The 18,454-nt window shown below is 31.1% G+C and overlaps 1 protein-coding gene across 3 annotated transcripts in view; it reads right to left on the reverse strand.

The window, feature by feature from the left end:
• The window catches only part of Cdk17 (cyclin dependent kinase 17), a 100,860-nt gene that overhangs the window by 17,721 nt on the left and 64,685 nt on the right, over positions 1–18,454 (reverse strand). For all 3 annotated transcript variants that reach the window (XM_047548906.1, XM_047548908.1, XM_047548907.1), the window contains 5 exons: positions 14,748–14,912; positions 11,682–11,815; positions 9,350–9,475; positions 1,631–1,687; positions 494–608 (listed from right to left, as the gene is read on the reverse strand). In XM_047548906.1, the coding sequence (XP_047404862.1) occupies positions 494–608; positions 1,631–1,687; positions 9,350–9,475; positions 11,682–11,815; positions 14,748–14,912 (597 nt within the window). The remainder of the gene's footprint in view (positions 1–493; positions 609–1,630; positions 1,688–9,349; positions 9,476–11,681; positions 11,816–14,747; positions 14,913–18,454) is intronic.

Consider the following 18,454-nt stretch of genomic DNA (forward strand, 5'->3'; position numbering starts at 1 on the left):
CTGTTTTTTTAGTTTTTATTTTGAGACAGGGTCTTGCTAAGTTGCTTAGGTCCTTGCTGAGCTGTTGAGGCTGGCTTCAAACCTGCAATCCTGCCTCAGTCTCCTGAGTCACCAGGATTAAAGACATTTACCACCATGCCTGGCTCAAACCAATTTTGAAAAATTCACTTTTTAAAAAAAAATGGTATCATGACATGTTTATACACAGTTCATTTACTTCTTATACTAATATATGCAGCTAATTTACAGTACCATGTTTCCTATGCATCAATATATAAAATTCCCGTCAGATATTTCTCTGTGTTTTAATGACTTCATAGTGTTTCACTATACAATAAGATAATTAATTTCTTTCTATTTAATATGTTTTAGAAATAACGTTTTAAAGGTCTGATTATTTCATCCGGTCACATATTATTTCTATATCTCCTTTTATTTATTAAATATATATTCTTATACAGTTTTGGTTTTAAAATATTCTATGTAAATATACCTTCTCTTATAGCTGTACAGGGTGCGCCTTCTTCATGTTCCAAACGGATCTCTTTTAGTGCCACCAAATTCTCTGTCAGTTTACTTCTTCCTTTATATACTGTTGCATATGTACCCTATAGAACATATTTTTGAAGAACAAGTCAATAATATCATAAGAGTCTAACAATAAAGAACAATAAAGAATCCTGAATTTTTAATTTCTAAACATGCTGAATTCCATCTTGCAAAGAAAACTCCACAATGTACAGTATTATAGCAAAGATGACTTTCAGTTCCTTACACACAGCCTCCATGTTTTTATAACACTACAAAGTGTCTCAAAAGTATAAAAACATAGGAATTTAATTTACTTTTTGTGCTTTATTTCAAATTAATATTTGGATCAATAGTTTTAAAATCAAAGGTGCTTTCCCTATAATGGTATATGAAGACTGAGGGACACTAAGCCCATTAAATGAAAATATAATTGTACTGTTAAATCAAAAAGGTTTTACCCAGGTTTCTAAACTTTTAAAAATCTTTGCACATTGATTCTTCTTTAAAAAAGAAAAGAAGTTTCCCTATCAACTAAGTCTATTATTTTCCTTCTTGCTGTTTATTATTTCTTACTTCTTTATTATTTCTTACTGTTTATTACTTTTTACTTTCTTGCCCTTTAGTTACTATGGAAGATAGAACGTTTCTAAATTAGTAGCATTACAGGTACTGACAAGTTCAAGAAAACCACATTTTTAAGAATTTCTTACACTTCACTGAAATGTTTTTATTTCTAAAGTTATTTTTCAGAAATATGAACTCATTCAATTTCCCATGACAGCACAGACAGGAGACTGCTAGAAGGCTAACAAATAGATGCTGATTTTGTTACCAGGAAAGCACAATACTTTGTGTTTCAAGAAAATATTTTAAGCCTATTAAAAATACTCATTTCCTCTCATAATGGTAGGATACTTTGAAGAATTCTAAGTTTTATTCCTCCTCATTTTCTGTTACCTTTTCAGAGCAAGATAAAATCTTTTAGACAATCATGTTCATAATTTTCCAGGTTGGCAAATCATACACTTAGATGATGAACAAAAGGAGCTTAGATGATGAATAAGAAAGTCTTACATTTTTAAAACAAAAATTTACTTACCTCTCCAAGCTTTTCCAATTTGATGTAGGTTTCCATTTTCCCGAACCCAATTTCTGACTGAAAGTAAAACAATTATAAATTGAATATTTATTCTTCAAATTTCATCTCTTCCTCAACATCTAAAACTCTCCAATTCTACAGTTTGGAATAGAAAAGGTTGGTTATAGTTAAACTGTTGAACATCTAATCAATCAAGTTTCAAAATATACTTGATGTTGGAATGCTGAAAGGGTCAAAAGCATCAGTATTCATAATTGAAATAGTCAACCTACCTTATATAAGGATTGGATAATGGTCTGCTGTGAACATCTTGCTTTATTTTAAGAACCCAAATTTTAAAATACTTAAATTTTAAGATACTAAAGAATCTTATAAAAATTACTATTTGATTTTCCTTTTAACAAAAATCACAAAATAACTTTCCGACTAATCTTTGAATTCCTATGTAGATTTGAAAAGAAGATGCTATTTGTTTCAGGTTCTCCAATCAAAATACAATGAAAAAGAAAACAAATTTATGTTCTACTATAGATCAGGAAACATGCAAACACAAAAGCAGCAACAGAAGTCTCATTTTGCCCCCCTCAAAAGCTTTAAAAGTATGTTCTCAAACCCCTGCTTTTAAACCTTAAACTCACTTGCTTATTTTGTAAGGAGTCAATAAATGGGGCAGATGGAATATACCCAAATATATCATAGAAACCCAATATACCCATTACATATTCTAAAAGAAAATAAGCAAACTTAACACTAAAGATTTGGAAAAACAATATAGACAGGTAGAAAATAGGGACTGAAAGATCAAAATTTAAAAAAAAAAAAAAAAAAGGTAAACGGAAGCCAAGAATAAGAATTTCCTAGAATCCCTTTGCAATAGTAGAAAAGACAATAAAAATCTAAAGAAAGATTCACTTCTTGCATAGATGATGCTAATGTCCTTAAATAAAAAGCAAATGAAAGGGAAATAATGCATAACTTCAGTTTTCATAGGTATTAAATTATATTAAATCATTAAATATTACATTGTACTCAAACCCCAGAGAATCAAATATGCAATTTTTCTGGAGTTGTCAAATAAAATAAAAATGATACTTGATGATTAGACTTGGCATCACTTACCACTTTAGACAAAACGATAAACTGTTCTAAGTTGAATTGCCAAAAGTAGAAGAGGTCCCTCAAAGGAATTGTTTTTATCCTTTTGTTACAATGACATATACCAAGTTAAAATGATGTAGAACTAAGAAGTACTTAATTCAATTTTGATAAAATAAAACTCTGGTCATAGGTAGTATATTACTACAAGACTGAAGAACTGTTTCTTTTTGCTTTTCTGTTACCATTTTTTCTGTATATATGTTTTTCATGAAAAACATTAAGTCAGAAAAATGGAAGTTTTGGAACCATCATATACTTCCTACCCAGGTACTGTCTTATATGTAACTCAGTATTTACTAAGTTCTTGCTTTCTACTACCAATAGCTATGCAGAATAATGAAGTAAAACTATAAGATACAACTTTTCCAGAAACAAATGAAGTTTTTTAGGTCAGTATGGAAAACTCGGCCAACAGTCCACTCTCTGGTACATGACAGCCTGATTACAATAATTTTTCACTTTACATAAAAAGGCTAATTGCCAAGGTTAACAAAACTATGATAGAATGAAATTTTTTTACACCTATCTTTGGAATTCAGATGTTTAAATTTACAAACATGGAACTACTGCACTTTCACCTTGAATTTTAAGTCTTGGGTCATCTTTTACTGAGGGAAAAAAATACTATATTGAGAACAAACATAAGCCAATATGAACAAAACAATGAGTATCCCTGAAAAACATATAAATATATATCTATAAAGTCACTGTCTATAAGTACATGAGAAAATATGACTGTAAGTTAGAATCTTTTTCTTCTCAGTAGTAGGGAAATTTTCTTATTCTTTCCTGTATCTTAAATGAACACTAGTATGCCCTTAACATGAAATATACTTTGGTCTAGGGGTGATCATGACAGAAACAATGGAGTTTGCTTTAAAGATTATGTAAGTGAAAAAAAAAAAAAGATTACATAAGTGTACTAACTATAAATTAATGGTTTTAAAGATGAAAACGTTTTAGAGGTTACTATATAATGTAAAGAATAACTTGTAAAGGATACATGAAAAATTTAAGACTACAATGAACCACTCTTCAGAGAATAAAATTTAATGACATTAGAATATGCTGAAAATCTGTTTTTTAAAAAGAAAGTAACTGGTTGACAATAATTAACTGTGTATTTCAGCTAGTAGAGAGGATATGTAAGGTGATAGATATGCCAATTACTCTCATACGATCATCACATATTTATACATGTATTGAAATGTCAATATACCCATATATATAAAATTATGTGCCTATTAAAAATAAAAGTATATATCTAAAAAAGAACATAAATATACTATAATTATGAGTTAAATTTGAATAATCAGTCTATAATATAAATAGCACTACTGAATTCCACCCATGCAAGCAGGTGGAGAATTCAAACAAAAGGCAGTTATATTAGTGAACTATCAGATCCTAATGCAAAGAGTAAAGCATACCACAATATCTCTCCATTTTAATAATTTCCAACCTTAAGGATTTAATGATCACACCCGAATAGTAATTACTGTAAATTACTGAATTTTTAAATGGAATTTTCAGAAAAATTTGCTTGCATTTTTATCTGCTGAACATGACAAGATTAACAATAGATATAATGACTAGCTTGTTTACAAGCTCTCCTACGGAAATTATTCAGAGGACAGAGGACAAAGCTCATTTATTCAACATTTACCAAGCACAATGTTAGGTGCTGGGAATACAGTGAAGAAGACAAATATGATCTCTGCTTTTGTGAGTTCACAATCTAGAATGAGTTGCACCTTATTTAGAATATTTTAAACCTTTAAAAGTTGCATAAAAACAAATAATAGCTAAAAAAGGTACAGTAAGCTTTATATTTTAATATAATACAAAACTCCCTTAATTCTGCTTTACTGACAAATGAAGATCATTTTTCTGATGCTTCATGTTCTCAGAAAATACTTCACTTTTTGGCAGCCCAAAGAAAATTCCTATTCAGATGGCTTACAGCAAAAAATACATACATAAGATAAATTACAACTTATAATAGGTCTTCCTATAATTCAGTGTAATTTGTAAGCAGTAGCAAGTGTAATGAGAGATTTCTAGGTGGCTTTGTTTCTAGCAACATAATTCATGCATCACAGTAATAAAGGTGTATTAATAAGCTGGAGATGCAGGTCCAATTTAGCTTTAGAATAAGTGAAGTATATGCTGAGGTTCTACAGATGCCATGTTAAAGTGAGTACATATTGGAAAACACTGGAGACGGCAGGAGGTTTTTTCAAACACCCATTTCCCTTCCTGTAAGGATTATTGAACTGCTATATTTGATAGCAATGGGTTTTACTCTCTGATATGTGGGGACAGAAAAGAGACTGAAAAACCTTAATTCTATTTGGTCATTTTTTTCTTACAAAAATTAGCAGTTTGGGGCTAGGGATATAGCTCAGTTGGTAGAGTGCTTGCCTTGCAAGCACGAGGCCCTGGGTTCAATCCCCAGCACTGCAAAAAAATAAAAAATAAAAAAATAAAAAAAAATAAAAACTATCAGTATAGGAATGAGGAATCCACACAGTGGGAAACACTTCAACTGTGCCTAATCTATAATTTTAATATAATGACACAAGTTTTCATATATAGACTTTCATTCTATTGATGTTACACTTAAAAGTCTCATAAAACTTCTACTGGGTACGCCATTATTGTAAATGCAAGAAAACTGATAAATTCTGACTATCAGCATATAAGATTTCCCATTAGTCTAACATTTAACTGTGTTAAGAGAATACTTCATTTCTTATAACCATAAACGAGCATTAAATAGCACTTCCCAATCCAGTAACCAGTATCTTTAATATGAGATATGATTACTAAATATAACATGGTATCCTGGATAGGATTCTGGGACACAAAAAGTTGGTAATAAAAAACTAATGAAATCTGAATAAAATGTGGAGTTTAGTAAATAGTAATATACCAATATTGGTTCCTTAGTTGTAAGAAATGTATTAAAGTAACATTCTATTAATAATAGGAATAACTGGGTATGTGGTAGAATCACTGTATTCTCTGTAATTTCTCTGTGAATCTAAAACTAAAATAGTTTAAGTAGAAAGTCAATGGGAAGGTTCAAGGTAAAAAAATGGAGACTGAATATAAAAAAGAGTATAGATAAAACAGATATTACAAGAATCCTGAGAAGGTGAGATAGGAAAAAAGGACAACCTGATTTAAAAAAAAAAAAACAGAGTAAGTGTAGACAGATTTTCATGATTGTTATTCAGAAAATGGGGGATAGTTTCAGGTTTACAGCATTTGTTTCATCTATTATGTAGAAGAGACCAGCTCCTTGCTTAGAGTAAGACAGTGCGACAGGCAAAATGAGGGTCCACTTGAGATAGATAATCACGAATTTATAGTAAATCCAATCAGCCATTCCCTATCATTCCCTCCAGCAAAAATGAATTCTATGACTCATTTTCTTAATGCCCACCTAAGTAAGATAAAGGGTATATTATCCATGGAAACTTGAACTCTTAATACATGTGAAGAATTTTTCCCCCCAACCACTTTCCATCCACTCCTAACCTCACCATTCTTCTTTATACATAGACTCTAAAGTTCAGATTTCTATACTGAAGAATAGACCTCATTGAGGGAAAAAAAAAATTTAATTTTTAGATACATAATGAATACAGCATCTATGTAAGCTTATATTCTATTGTGAAAAATACTTTCCTTTTTCTCATGCCTTTTCCATTATCCCTTTCATATGCCTCTCTACTTCCTACCTTCAAATATAAACAAAAAGTAAAGATTTTTAATTTTGAATAATAATTTTCAAATATATATCAAAAACAATCTTATTAGCAAGGTAAATGATAATGAAAGGTATGCATGGATAGAAACCAAAATACAGGTGACATGATTAATCTGAAACTTACAAGTCATTTCAAAATCAAATGCATGGGAAATGGGTAGGAACAGGTGACAATAATAAAAACCCCAATCACTTAACATTCAAAAAAGGGTTTCACGTAGACTGCAAAAGACAACTCTTTTTAAATGACAGTTTTAAGAACTGCATGGTAAGGGTTGGGGATGAAGCTCACTGGTAGAGCACCTACCTAGTATGCTGGAGACCCTGGGTTATACCCCCCCAAAAAAGGAATTGCATAGTATTAAATCATATTTTCACTCCCAATCAGAACAAACATAACTTCAAACTTTATCCTAAGTACAAATCTTTTATAAAAATTGATAGCCAAAGAAAACTTTTGACCAGAAAATAAAGTGACAAAAATATATTTTAAAATGTTTTAAGCAGTGATGTGCAAAACTATGATAATCACAAACATATACCAAAATCGAATTGGTTACACTTTGTCAGTGTGCTCAGAGTATACAGACTAAAGTAATTATACTCTTTAGAATATATAATCAAAACAGAAGTTTTTGTGAATAAAAAAAAATTCCATGATATAATATATGGAAAGGAAATGAAACAACTGTGAGAAACTCAGAAGTCATCATCACTTGTTCCTCCCTCAAACACAAGTTCAACTGGGTACCAGGTCCTGTCTATTTTCTCTCTACATGATTCCTAGGGGCTGTGTTCTACTTTCTATTTCCATATGACTGCCACATCATCCCTAATTTTGAATAAATTGTCTCTCCCTCTAGTTCATTGTTTGTACTTCTCCTAAAGCTATTATTTGAAACAAAAATGTGATCATGTCAGTCCTTATTTAAATAAATATTTTTGATAATATGGGATGAAGTTCAGACTCCTTGACTTGACATCTAATGCTTTTATAATGTGGTTCATCCTAGTCTTTCAAACCCTATTTTAAAAATAAATTATTACATATTGACCCTTCTTATCTGTTACAATTTCCCTCCCATTTTATTCTTTACAACACTTTATATGTATCCCTAGTAGAGGACTCTAGTCATCTAAGAGACATAAACGCAATCACCTGAACTTATGTCAAAGATCAAAGTGCAACAGGAAAAGCTGTCCTTTCAATAACCAAGGCTAGGACAATTGCTACATTCTAGAAGAAGTTTATAAGACATAAAGTTGACAAAGTTCCTTTATGCAGAATGTGAAGAATTCCTATAAATCAGTAAGGAAAAGGTAGAAAAACCAGTAGAAAATAGACAAAAGATTTGGGCAATTAATCTCCAAAAGAGGATACCTAAATGACCAAAAACATATTTAAAAGTGTTCAACTTAGTCAATGAAATGCAAAATAAAACCACAATGAGAGATCAGTGGTTTACCAGAAAAGTTAAAATTAAAAAAGAAAAAGACAGCATCAAAAATTGGCAAGAAGAGCAATCAGAACTATCATACATTGATGATGGAAGTACAAATTAGTACAACTACTTTGGAAAACTGTTTTGATGTTTTCTAGGAAGGCGGAATATATATATATATATATATATATATATATATATATATATATATACACACACAATATGATCCAATAATTCCACTCCTAGGTATAAAGTGCTTACATATGTTAAACAACAAACATGCACAGGAATGGTTATAGCACTATTTAATAATAGTAAAAAACTGAATAAAAGCAAAATGCCCATCAACGGAATGGAAAAAGTATAATACACTAAAAAAAATACAATATACTTATACAGTAAAACACCATGCAACAAAAACAAACGAACTATAACTATATGGAACAACATAGATAAAACTCACAAACTTAATACAGCAAAAGGAACCAACCACAAAAAAATGCATATTATATACTTTCATACATATGTAGATACGAAGTATATAGTAGTGTGTGTGTGTGTGTGTGTATATATATATATATATATATATATATACACACACAAACTATACAAATATACATTTCCATGTTTATGTAAAATTTATTTTAATATATTTCTATATTCAATTACACAAAGTTCAGTAGTTTAAATAAGAATAATCAGAAAAGAATTAAGCATTTTAAAAATAATTAAGAATGAGTACCTATGAGAATAAGAAAGTTCCTGATATTAAAACATACTATAAAAATAATATGATCAAAACAGTGTGACACATATGGGTAAAACTAATCTTTGGTATTAAAAGGCAGGGATCATGGCTATGTTGAGAGGTATTAAGTGAAAAGAAAGATAAAAGAAGGGGCTTTCTGGGATTTAAAAAATTTTATTCAACTGCATACTACTTATACAGATATGTTAACATTACAAATATTCATTGACTTGTAGGGTGATAGTTTGGGTGCTTCAGTGAATATATATTAATATATATGTTTATTGTATCTACTACAGTACATCTAACAAGGTGTATGTAGTATATATTCTGCATATCTAGCATATATCAATAAAATTTACCAAAAATAAAATATAACATAGCTTAAATCCTATTCCAATAAGCCCCGAAAAATTGAAAATATAATATTACGTTAAGGGCTGGGGTTTTAGCTCATTGACAGAGTTTGTCTATCATGTGCAAATTTTAGGGTTCAATTCTTGTAACTGCCAAAAAAATTTTTTTAAATGTTTACATTCAGAGAATAGAAAAAGCAGATCTGAAGGTTTAGGTATAGGAGACCAAAAACTTACTAAGGAAGCTCTACGAGACCTTCGGCTCATTGGTTGATCAAATGGTGGACTGTTGATCTGCAACTTTTCCAGATATCCATCAGGTATTCTGATATCTGCAGGTAGGGATAACCGTTTATTTAAATCCTACAAAAAAAAAAAAAGTAGGTAATCAAAACCAAAAAAGACAAGGCATTTTGACTTTTGATTCATGTGCTTTAGTGTATTACTTTTTAGCAATAATTAACTAAAGTTAACTGCAGTTGCAAAGTTACCTACATTGATTATATATAATATACTGAAGGCAAAAATATTTACTACTACTGTAAGCAAAGGTATATGATGCAGTTTTACAGAAATGATTTAAAACAAAATGGACTTAGTTATTTTGAAGTCATTTCATTAGTAAATTTATCTTGGATTTACTTTGAAATTATTATGCCATATGGTAGGAATAGGCAGACACCACAACGTGATCAATTTAAATAAACAAGTAGATATTATGATTTTACATACAACATGGTGAAAGAAAATTAAAACATTTTCTTATTGCTGTTAATAGAAGTAAAAGGCATTCTACTTCATTTAACTGTAGAATGTGAGCTGAGACAAACTTCAAAGAGAAACTTGCCTCTAACATCACATTGTGAAATAAATATTCTATAAAAAGAAATCCTTTTATCATAAAATTATGAAAAACAAAAGAGATGTAAAGAAACTGTCTAAATATTTACTGAGAGATAAAAGATTTAAATATAGACATATACCATATTCCAAATGGTTAGACTAAACAATGACACAATATTGGTTCTCACAATATTAATTTTAATATTTTATATAACGAAAAACAAATCCAAAGATTATTTTTGCAACAAAATGAAATGCCTAAAACTCATCTAGAAAAAAAAACAAAAAATCTTCAAAAATATTCTTGAATAAGAGTACAAGCTCTTCAACTTACCATGGGGTTTTTATCCTGATAAACCAATTCTAAGTTGAAAATATTAAGTTGTAAATGCATTTAAATATACCTAAATTCACTAAACATCACTGTTTAGCAACACAGAACATGGTATAATAGTTTAATCATGTGACTGCATGGCTAACTGGGAGCTGTGATACTGCATCACAAAATAGTATTATACTGCATGTTGCTAGCCAGGGAAAAGATCAAAATTCAAAATCTGAAGTATGGGTACTACTAAATGTATATTGATTTTTCACCATTGTAAAGATGAAATCATCAGTTGACCCATGAGAAATCAGAAATAGATCATGTGTATATATGTGCAAGGGGAGGAATAAAGAAATTTTTCTAGATACTAAAATGAATTAAACTAAAATATAAATATATAATCTATAGCGTGTCACCTCTGGGAGGAAAAATATATAACTCAATGAAAGAATAAGACAATCCAGATATAGACCCTAATGCTAACATATTTTAAATGATAAAGAAAATCACATACATTATGAAGAAAAATAAGGAATAATATTATTGTGATATGTCTATATAATTATACAAATATCAAGCTGATCTCAAGAGTTGAAAGTGTTAATTTATCACAGAGAAAACTGATACTGTTTTCCTTAACTCACTCAGAAACCATATTTTAACAATGAAAACATAACCAACCAGCAGGACAGATATTCTAATCATCATTGTCTCAACAGCTATGAGAAAAGAAACAAAACCTATTTTAAAACATCTCTCTTTTTTGCAGAAAAAATCTCAATATACAGTACCATACTGAAATGATAACAGTCATAACTTGTCTTCGATGTTATAACATTGATAAAGAAAAGGAAATGGGTTGTATAACTTACATGGAGAAATAATTTACTATGTACTATAGGGATTTGTAAGTGTGATGAACCACAAAGGAAATGATACTGATACTTATATAAAGAAAGGGGAAAAAAAAGCTGGGGTCTATTTTATTTTTCTTTCTTAAAATCTGAATATGAAGTATCCAAATCAATCTCAAAGAGATATAATTGAAATCATATTTTCTGAAAAGAGGACTTTGCAAAGTCATCTAGAATGACATCAGTCTAGGTTTCTGGGATTTAAAAAAAAAAAAAAAATTCACTTTTCCTTAACAGGGAACCAAAAATGAATGCTTTGTAGAGCATAGAATACTATTATTGATGTGTACTTGGCGTTGGGATAGTAATTAAGAAAAAGGAAATATTCAGAATACAACTCACTGATATAAAGAAAGAGCTCTCTTACAGATGTCATTTGCCTTCATGAAAATTTTCAAATGGACATTTATTTACTTGATATATATGTGTTTATTTATATAAGAACACGCATACAGAGGTATATTTATATATTTTTAAATGTTACCTCCATTGAGATCCGTCTATGTATACGATTTCTGAGACAAACACCTGTAGGTGACTGGACTTCATCAGATGATGTCCCAGAAGCTTGATCACTCTCACCATCTGATCCCATTTTTAGATTTTCATGAACAATATCTGTATCAGAAAATGAGACAATATTTACCTTAAAGAAGATTTATTTTATCCCACTATGTAACTAATTATCATTACCGGTAAAATATAGATAACCAACATACAAAAATCAGAGAATTAAATACAGTCGAGTGCATAGGTGTGCAGTTAAGAGATCAAAATATTAACTCAAATGTTTTCAAATAGTAAGTACTCAGAAATCCTTTTACACTCTTGGATTATAAAAAATTATGAAAGAACTTGCATTCAAATCATTATCAAGAGTTGAATAAAAATTATAGATTGAAAATATAAACTTTTAATGAATAATAGTTACTTAAAAATAGGACTTTAAAATTTAAACTCAAGGGTTTCATACCAAATCAATATTAGAATTTACTTTATTTCTATATTTTTGTCTTGGTAACTCAATTCTAAAAACATTCCAATTCATATTCATAAACAGCTGCAAATAATAGTGGAATAGACTTCTATTATAAAGAGACTTTGAAGGAATTTTATGTTGACATCTGAACAAAAAAATTAACTTGGCAAAAATCATTGTATTGGTGATTGATTCCTAATCTCTTAAAATTGGATACCAGATACATCTGAAGTCATAAATTCTTTTCTGTCATACTTTAAAAATACTGAAGAATTTAACCATGCCTTATATTTCAAGCAAAATCTGAAAATTTTCCTACCTCAAGGAAATGTAGATCAAAATATAATGCTTAAATATGTACAGCTGGGTTTGTAAGAATGTATAGGTAATGCCCAGGAACAAATTTAACAGAGGGAACTTAAAGCCTAAAGCTCTCAAGCATAAACTGACTGTCACTTTCTTGAGGGGTTGCTGAGACTGGTAGGAAAGTACTTGGGTTTAGGTGCACACCGCAATAAAAAGTGAAGCCTTGGGTGTCTAAACTGCAATTGAGACTTCATAGAAATACCCATCTCTTGCAAAAGAAATACAAAGTAAGTCTGGTAATCTCAGATTATGAATAAAAACTTGAGTACTATCTGACTCAACCAAGAAATTATGTCATTAACAAACAAATGTAATTCAAACACAGCTGTTGATTGGTAGTTTTGATTCCATCAAGACAAAAGTAAAACAATGAAGTCTTATGTCAAAACTTTACTAATTTGTCAGTGTGTAAGAGATTTCTTTGCTGAATCAGGTAGCAGTTTTCAAGAACCAGAAGAACACTTATTTGCTCAGTTTTGGGGCCATTCACAACATAATAGCTACGGAACCAGTAAACTTAAAATTTCATCTGCACTGCTAATACTTTGAACATTACTTTCTTAAATCTAGACCAAGAGTCTAGAAGAAGAATGGATGTTTTCATTGATTCTTAAACTAAAAATGTTTTTGTTTTGTTTTGTTTTCTTTTTGCAATTTAAAGGTTACTAATCAAAGAAAAAGAATATGCAACAGAGACTACAGTCCACAAAATGTACTAACAAGCCCGTGGTTTAGACAATCAACAAACAATAAGCCAAGCCCTGACCTGTAGTGTTTTCTGATTTCCTGGGGCAAACAATCTCCACAGCAGACTTTAAGCTACCAACATGACACTGAATGTGTAACAATGGGAAGAAATGTGAAGTGGCATACCATTACATAGTATTTTCACCATAAGCTACAATAGAAGTAACTCTTACAACATAGATAATAATAGTAAAAAGTAGCAGAACAATCAGAAAGTAATGACTTTTGAGTATTCACTACTTTTGTTAATTTACCCTAATTGTAAGTTCATATAATTAAAAATTAAATTAATAATAGCCATGCTTAACAGACAAAATTACTGAAAATTTAAGAATCATCTCTCATGAGCTGACTGAAGCACACCATCCTGTAGGGTTACACCTATACAGACAAATGCTGCTATACATATTACCCATAAATAAAAACTGTAGATAAGTTCATTTTCCCAAAATTCATGAAACACATCAGGAAATAATCTGCCATGGCAAGAAATAAAGCAAGCTCAGGAACTTCAGTAAGTATAATTATCTAATAAAATCATAAAACTGTTATGTTTAGGCAGGTGCAGTGGTGCACACCTGTAATCCCAGTAGCTTGGAGGCTGATGGAGGAGGATTATTGTGAGTTCAAAGCCAGCCTCAGCAAAAGAGAGGCGCTAAGCAACTCAGTGAGACCCTGTCTCTAAATAAAATACAAAATAGGGCTGGGGATGTGGCTCAGTGGTTGAGTGTCCATGAGTTCAATCCTGGTACCCCCAAAAAATTTTTTTTTAATTTTAAAAACATACATGTTTAAAAACGTAACGTTGTAAAAATCAAATCAAATGTGAATTTTAAAAAAGAAACCACCAGGGCCGTGGATGTAGCTCAGTGGTAATGTGCGCACCTAGCACATGTGAGGCACTGTGTTCGATCCTCAGCGCCACATAAAAATAAATAAATAAAATAAAGACATTGTGTCCATCTATAACTTAAAAAAGTTTTTTAAAAATTAAAAAAAAAAAAAAAGACACCACCAAAATTGATCAGGGAAGTAGACATAAAATAAATAGAAACTTTCAGATATACAATTTCCCTGGATATTTAAAAGGATACAGTAATAAAAGAGTAACAACTCAGGTGATAATCTATTGTACAAGTCTATAGTGATTATTTCAAGAGTTACTGAGGTATGATCCTAAATTAAGCACTATCCTAAGCTGCCATTCATTTCAAAATTCTGATTTCCTTCTTATGAGATTTGTTTCCTTCTGATGAACAGGTATTCAAATATTACTTCTCTGTAGTGCCAATAATACTCTCTCTAGAACCTTCCATCTGTCTGTTGTCCTTCTTACTCTTAACTTGTTTTTTTAACTGGCAAGAGAAATCGGATAATAAAGGTTGGCTGACTAAAACCTAACAACATACAAGTTCTACAATCAGAAAGTTAGATATAATAGACAAATAATCAAATTACCCAATCTGCTTCCATTTCTGGGCATTGCCATGAAGGAGCCAAGGCTTCCTCCAATAACACTGTGGGGTCTCCGCAAGGGGGGTTTCTTGAAAGACCCCGTGTACTGGTGGAGGAAGGAATGCATGCTGTGAGATGTTGGAGGCCTTCCATTCTTCACAATAGGCTCTGTGGTTCCCAGTATTTGAAAATTATTCCATCATCAGCCCAAGCACATGAGAAGGATTGAGAAAGCAAAGCAGAAAATAAAAGTTGTAACAGAGACCATTACATTTAACCTCATGTCTATGACTATCCATACAAAACGGTAGAGCTAAAATAATTTCCATGAAAAAATATTTATAAAAAATATTTTCAATATTTTAAATTGGCTAATAACTTACCTATCCCTCTCACATGTAATAAAAATTGGTTAATAATCACAAAACTAACATAACCATTTTATTTACTTGCTGATTTTAATATATCATGATTGTTTACATTCACTCCTCCATGTATTAACTACCTAGTATGTATTTTATGATTAAGCATGATACAGAATACAAGATATAATCTTCACCTAAAATGAACTTATATCCCTATTGCTAGACATCTAAAAAAGTGTCAATTAGTGAATTAAACAAAAGTACTTAAGTATCATCAATAGAGACTATGAAATTATTGCCCCAAATTTGAGATTTTAATATAAAGAATCTTTACATAATCACAGGTCTATTACCAAGTAGAAACATTCCTAAAATATAATATTTAAAAGTTATTTAGGACAGGTACTGTGGCACATGCCTGTAATCTCAGTGGTTCAAGAGGCTGAGGCAGGAGGATCGCAAGTTCAAAGCCAGCCACAGCAACTTAGCGAGGCTCTAAGTAACTCAGCAATTTTAAACAAAATATAATAAAAGGCTGGGGATGTGACTCAGTGGTTAAGCACCCCTGGGTTCAATTCCTGATACCAAAAAAAAAAAAAAGTTATTTAGTTATAAGTGGCAAATGATGTGAACACGACTTTGAAAACCTATTTCAAGTTTTTTGAGTATAACCCTAAGAATTGTTGGTTCATGTAATAATTATATTTAATTTTTTGAGAAAATGGTATGGATTAATTTTTGCCAATTTTTAAAAAATTAAACATTTAAAAAATCTGATGTGCTCTGAATTCTCTATTCTTGCAGGTACTTTATAAAAAAAATGTTCTACACTTCTGTTTAGCATAAAATAATTTTGTATGCTAACAACAACAAACCTAAACTCCATAAGAATGTGATGGAAGCAATTATCGGACACTGACCAAAAAGGTGAGGAATTTCTGTCAAAGTTACTAATGAAAGCAAGGGACTAAGCAATATCAGACTGTGATAGTCCATGCTACCTGCAATTTCTGCAATGTCTATTATGATGCCTTCAAGCATTATTTTAAGTAAGTCTGATCAAGAAGAAATTCAACACTTTCCATTTTTTCTTCTTTACTACCTGTTAAAGTTACTATTGTAAAAGGGAATTTTAATAAAGGAAACAATATGTACTACTTGAAAACAATTAGATATTGTAAACATTTCACCAGGTTACAAACTAAGCATGTTTTAATAAATAATACTAAAATATTTCAGAAAACATGCAATTAGTCTAAAATATTACTTAGTTCTCAAAAAAGTAGGTTCATTTTCTTTGATTCACAGGTTTTTTTAAAAAAAGTGGTATGTCTTATAGTCAAATACTCATTAAAAATATGTTCTAGCTGAGCACTGTAGTGCATGCTTATAATCCCAGAGGCTTGAGAGGCTGAGGCAGGTGGATAATGAATTTAAAGCCAGCCTCAGCAACTTAGCGAGGCCCTGAGCAACTTAGCAAGACCCTTTCTCAAAAATAAAAAAATAAAAGGGCTGGGGATGTGGCTCAGTTGTTAAGCACCCCTGGGTTCAATCTCTGGCACCAAAAAAAAAAAAAGTGTCTTAGTCAGGTGCAGTGACTCACGCTTATAATCCTTGCTACCTAGGCAATTGAAGTAGAAGGATCACCAAGTCGACGGCCAGCAATTTACCAAGATTGTTTCAAAATAAAATAAAAAGTAAAAAGAGTAGGTAAACAGCCCAGTGGTAGAGTAGCCCCTGGGTTTAATCACCAGCACTACTCCTCCCCCTGACACACAAAAGTGTTCCAGAAACCCCCACGAAGATGCATACTGTGCTTATTTTATTTCTGTGTATCACTGGCAAACATAATGCAAGACTCTTCTATCATAAAAATGAACACACTGAGCTGGGCATGCTGACTTAGGAGGATCACAAGTTCAAAGGTAGCCTCAGCAATTTAGCCAGGTCCTAAGCAATTAGCAAGTCACTGTCTCAAAATTTTAAAAAGGGCTAGAGATGTGACTCAGTAGTGAAGCACCCCTGGGTTCAATCCCTGCTACCAAAAAAAAATTAACAAACCGCCCCCCTACACAACACACTGGATTTGATTAATACTAAGAATTCAATGGCTTTCTGAAAGAATATTAGGATTTTGCTTCAGGTATCTAGCAAATATCATATTACAAGAAAAATAGAAGATTTGGGATTTGATACAAAGGCAAAATTTTCCCCTCCTACATGTAACTATATCCAAATTATTATTTTAAATTTCCTACTAGCCCACCTTTCCTGTCCCACATTAAAAACAAAAGAGTAGATATCAAGGAAGTCTCAGCAGAACCTAGGAGGTCTGGGAAAATAGATACAATGCAGACTTTGAAGCAAAGAAATCTAGGTTGTAAAGTATTTGCTCTGCCAACAAAATGGGTGTCCTTGAGTAAATAATGACCCTTCAGAGGAAAGGAAATAAGGTAGCTGAAGCCTTGGTAGAATAAATTACTTACCTGAAGTTATCCAACCAAGTGTTTCAGCATATTAAATCCCAACCCATGACTTCTAACATAAAAACACAGATCCCTTTCCACTATATATTTCCTGCTCTCGCAGAGCAAGCATTTACGTGCAATGGGAGGGGTAATAGTGTTTATGTTTTTACCTACAGCCACAAATCTCTAACAGCAGAATCTCTGGCACAGCGAAGGAAGGCTTGCCAGATAATCTGTGTATCATGACACGCTGGCAGCCATTCACGTAAGCTCCGTTCTGGTAATTACAGCATTCCTACAGTTATTTTCATTTTGACTATGTAGCCTTGTTCCAAAAATGTCACTGAGTTTATGTTTTAATTCATTCACTTTAACAAGCTCTTTATTTTATATTTTTATCTGTGTATTACTACTTTGAATTGTAAAAAAGACTGTCAAATGCATGAAACATTATATGCCTACCTGCTATATGTGCTCTCAATACTATGGAGAGAGTCTGTGGTAAACATAAAATTTAAAAACAATAAAATTTACTCATTATGAACCTTCGACTTTATAGATGGTCAAAATCCATATAGAATGTTATAAAACTATGATGAGACCACAAACAAATTTCACAAATATTCTATGCATTTTTAAGCTGCATTAATTCAGGTCATAAGAATAGCAAAAATATTTAAATGTCAATTTAAAAAGAGTTATTTAACAATTAGGATAATATTATATAATATATTTTTATTTATGAACTAGTAAAAAACAGAAATACGGGATGAAATAATTCATTATGGCTTGAGACAGGCATAGTAACAATGTTGGAGTGAAAGTAGAATATTCCAGTAAGCAAGCACGAGAAAGTTATACAATCTTCTGATTCCTA

The sequence above is a fragment of the Sciurus carolinensis genome, chromosome 4 (genome assembly GCF_902686445.1).
Source record: "Sciurus carolinensis chromosome 4, mSciCar1.2, whole genome shotgun sequence".
NCBI lineage: Eukaryota > Metazoa > Chordata > Mammalia > Rodentia > Sciuridae > Sciurus > Sciurus carolinensis.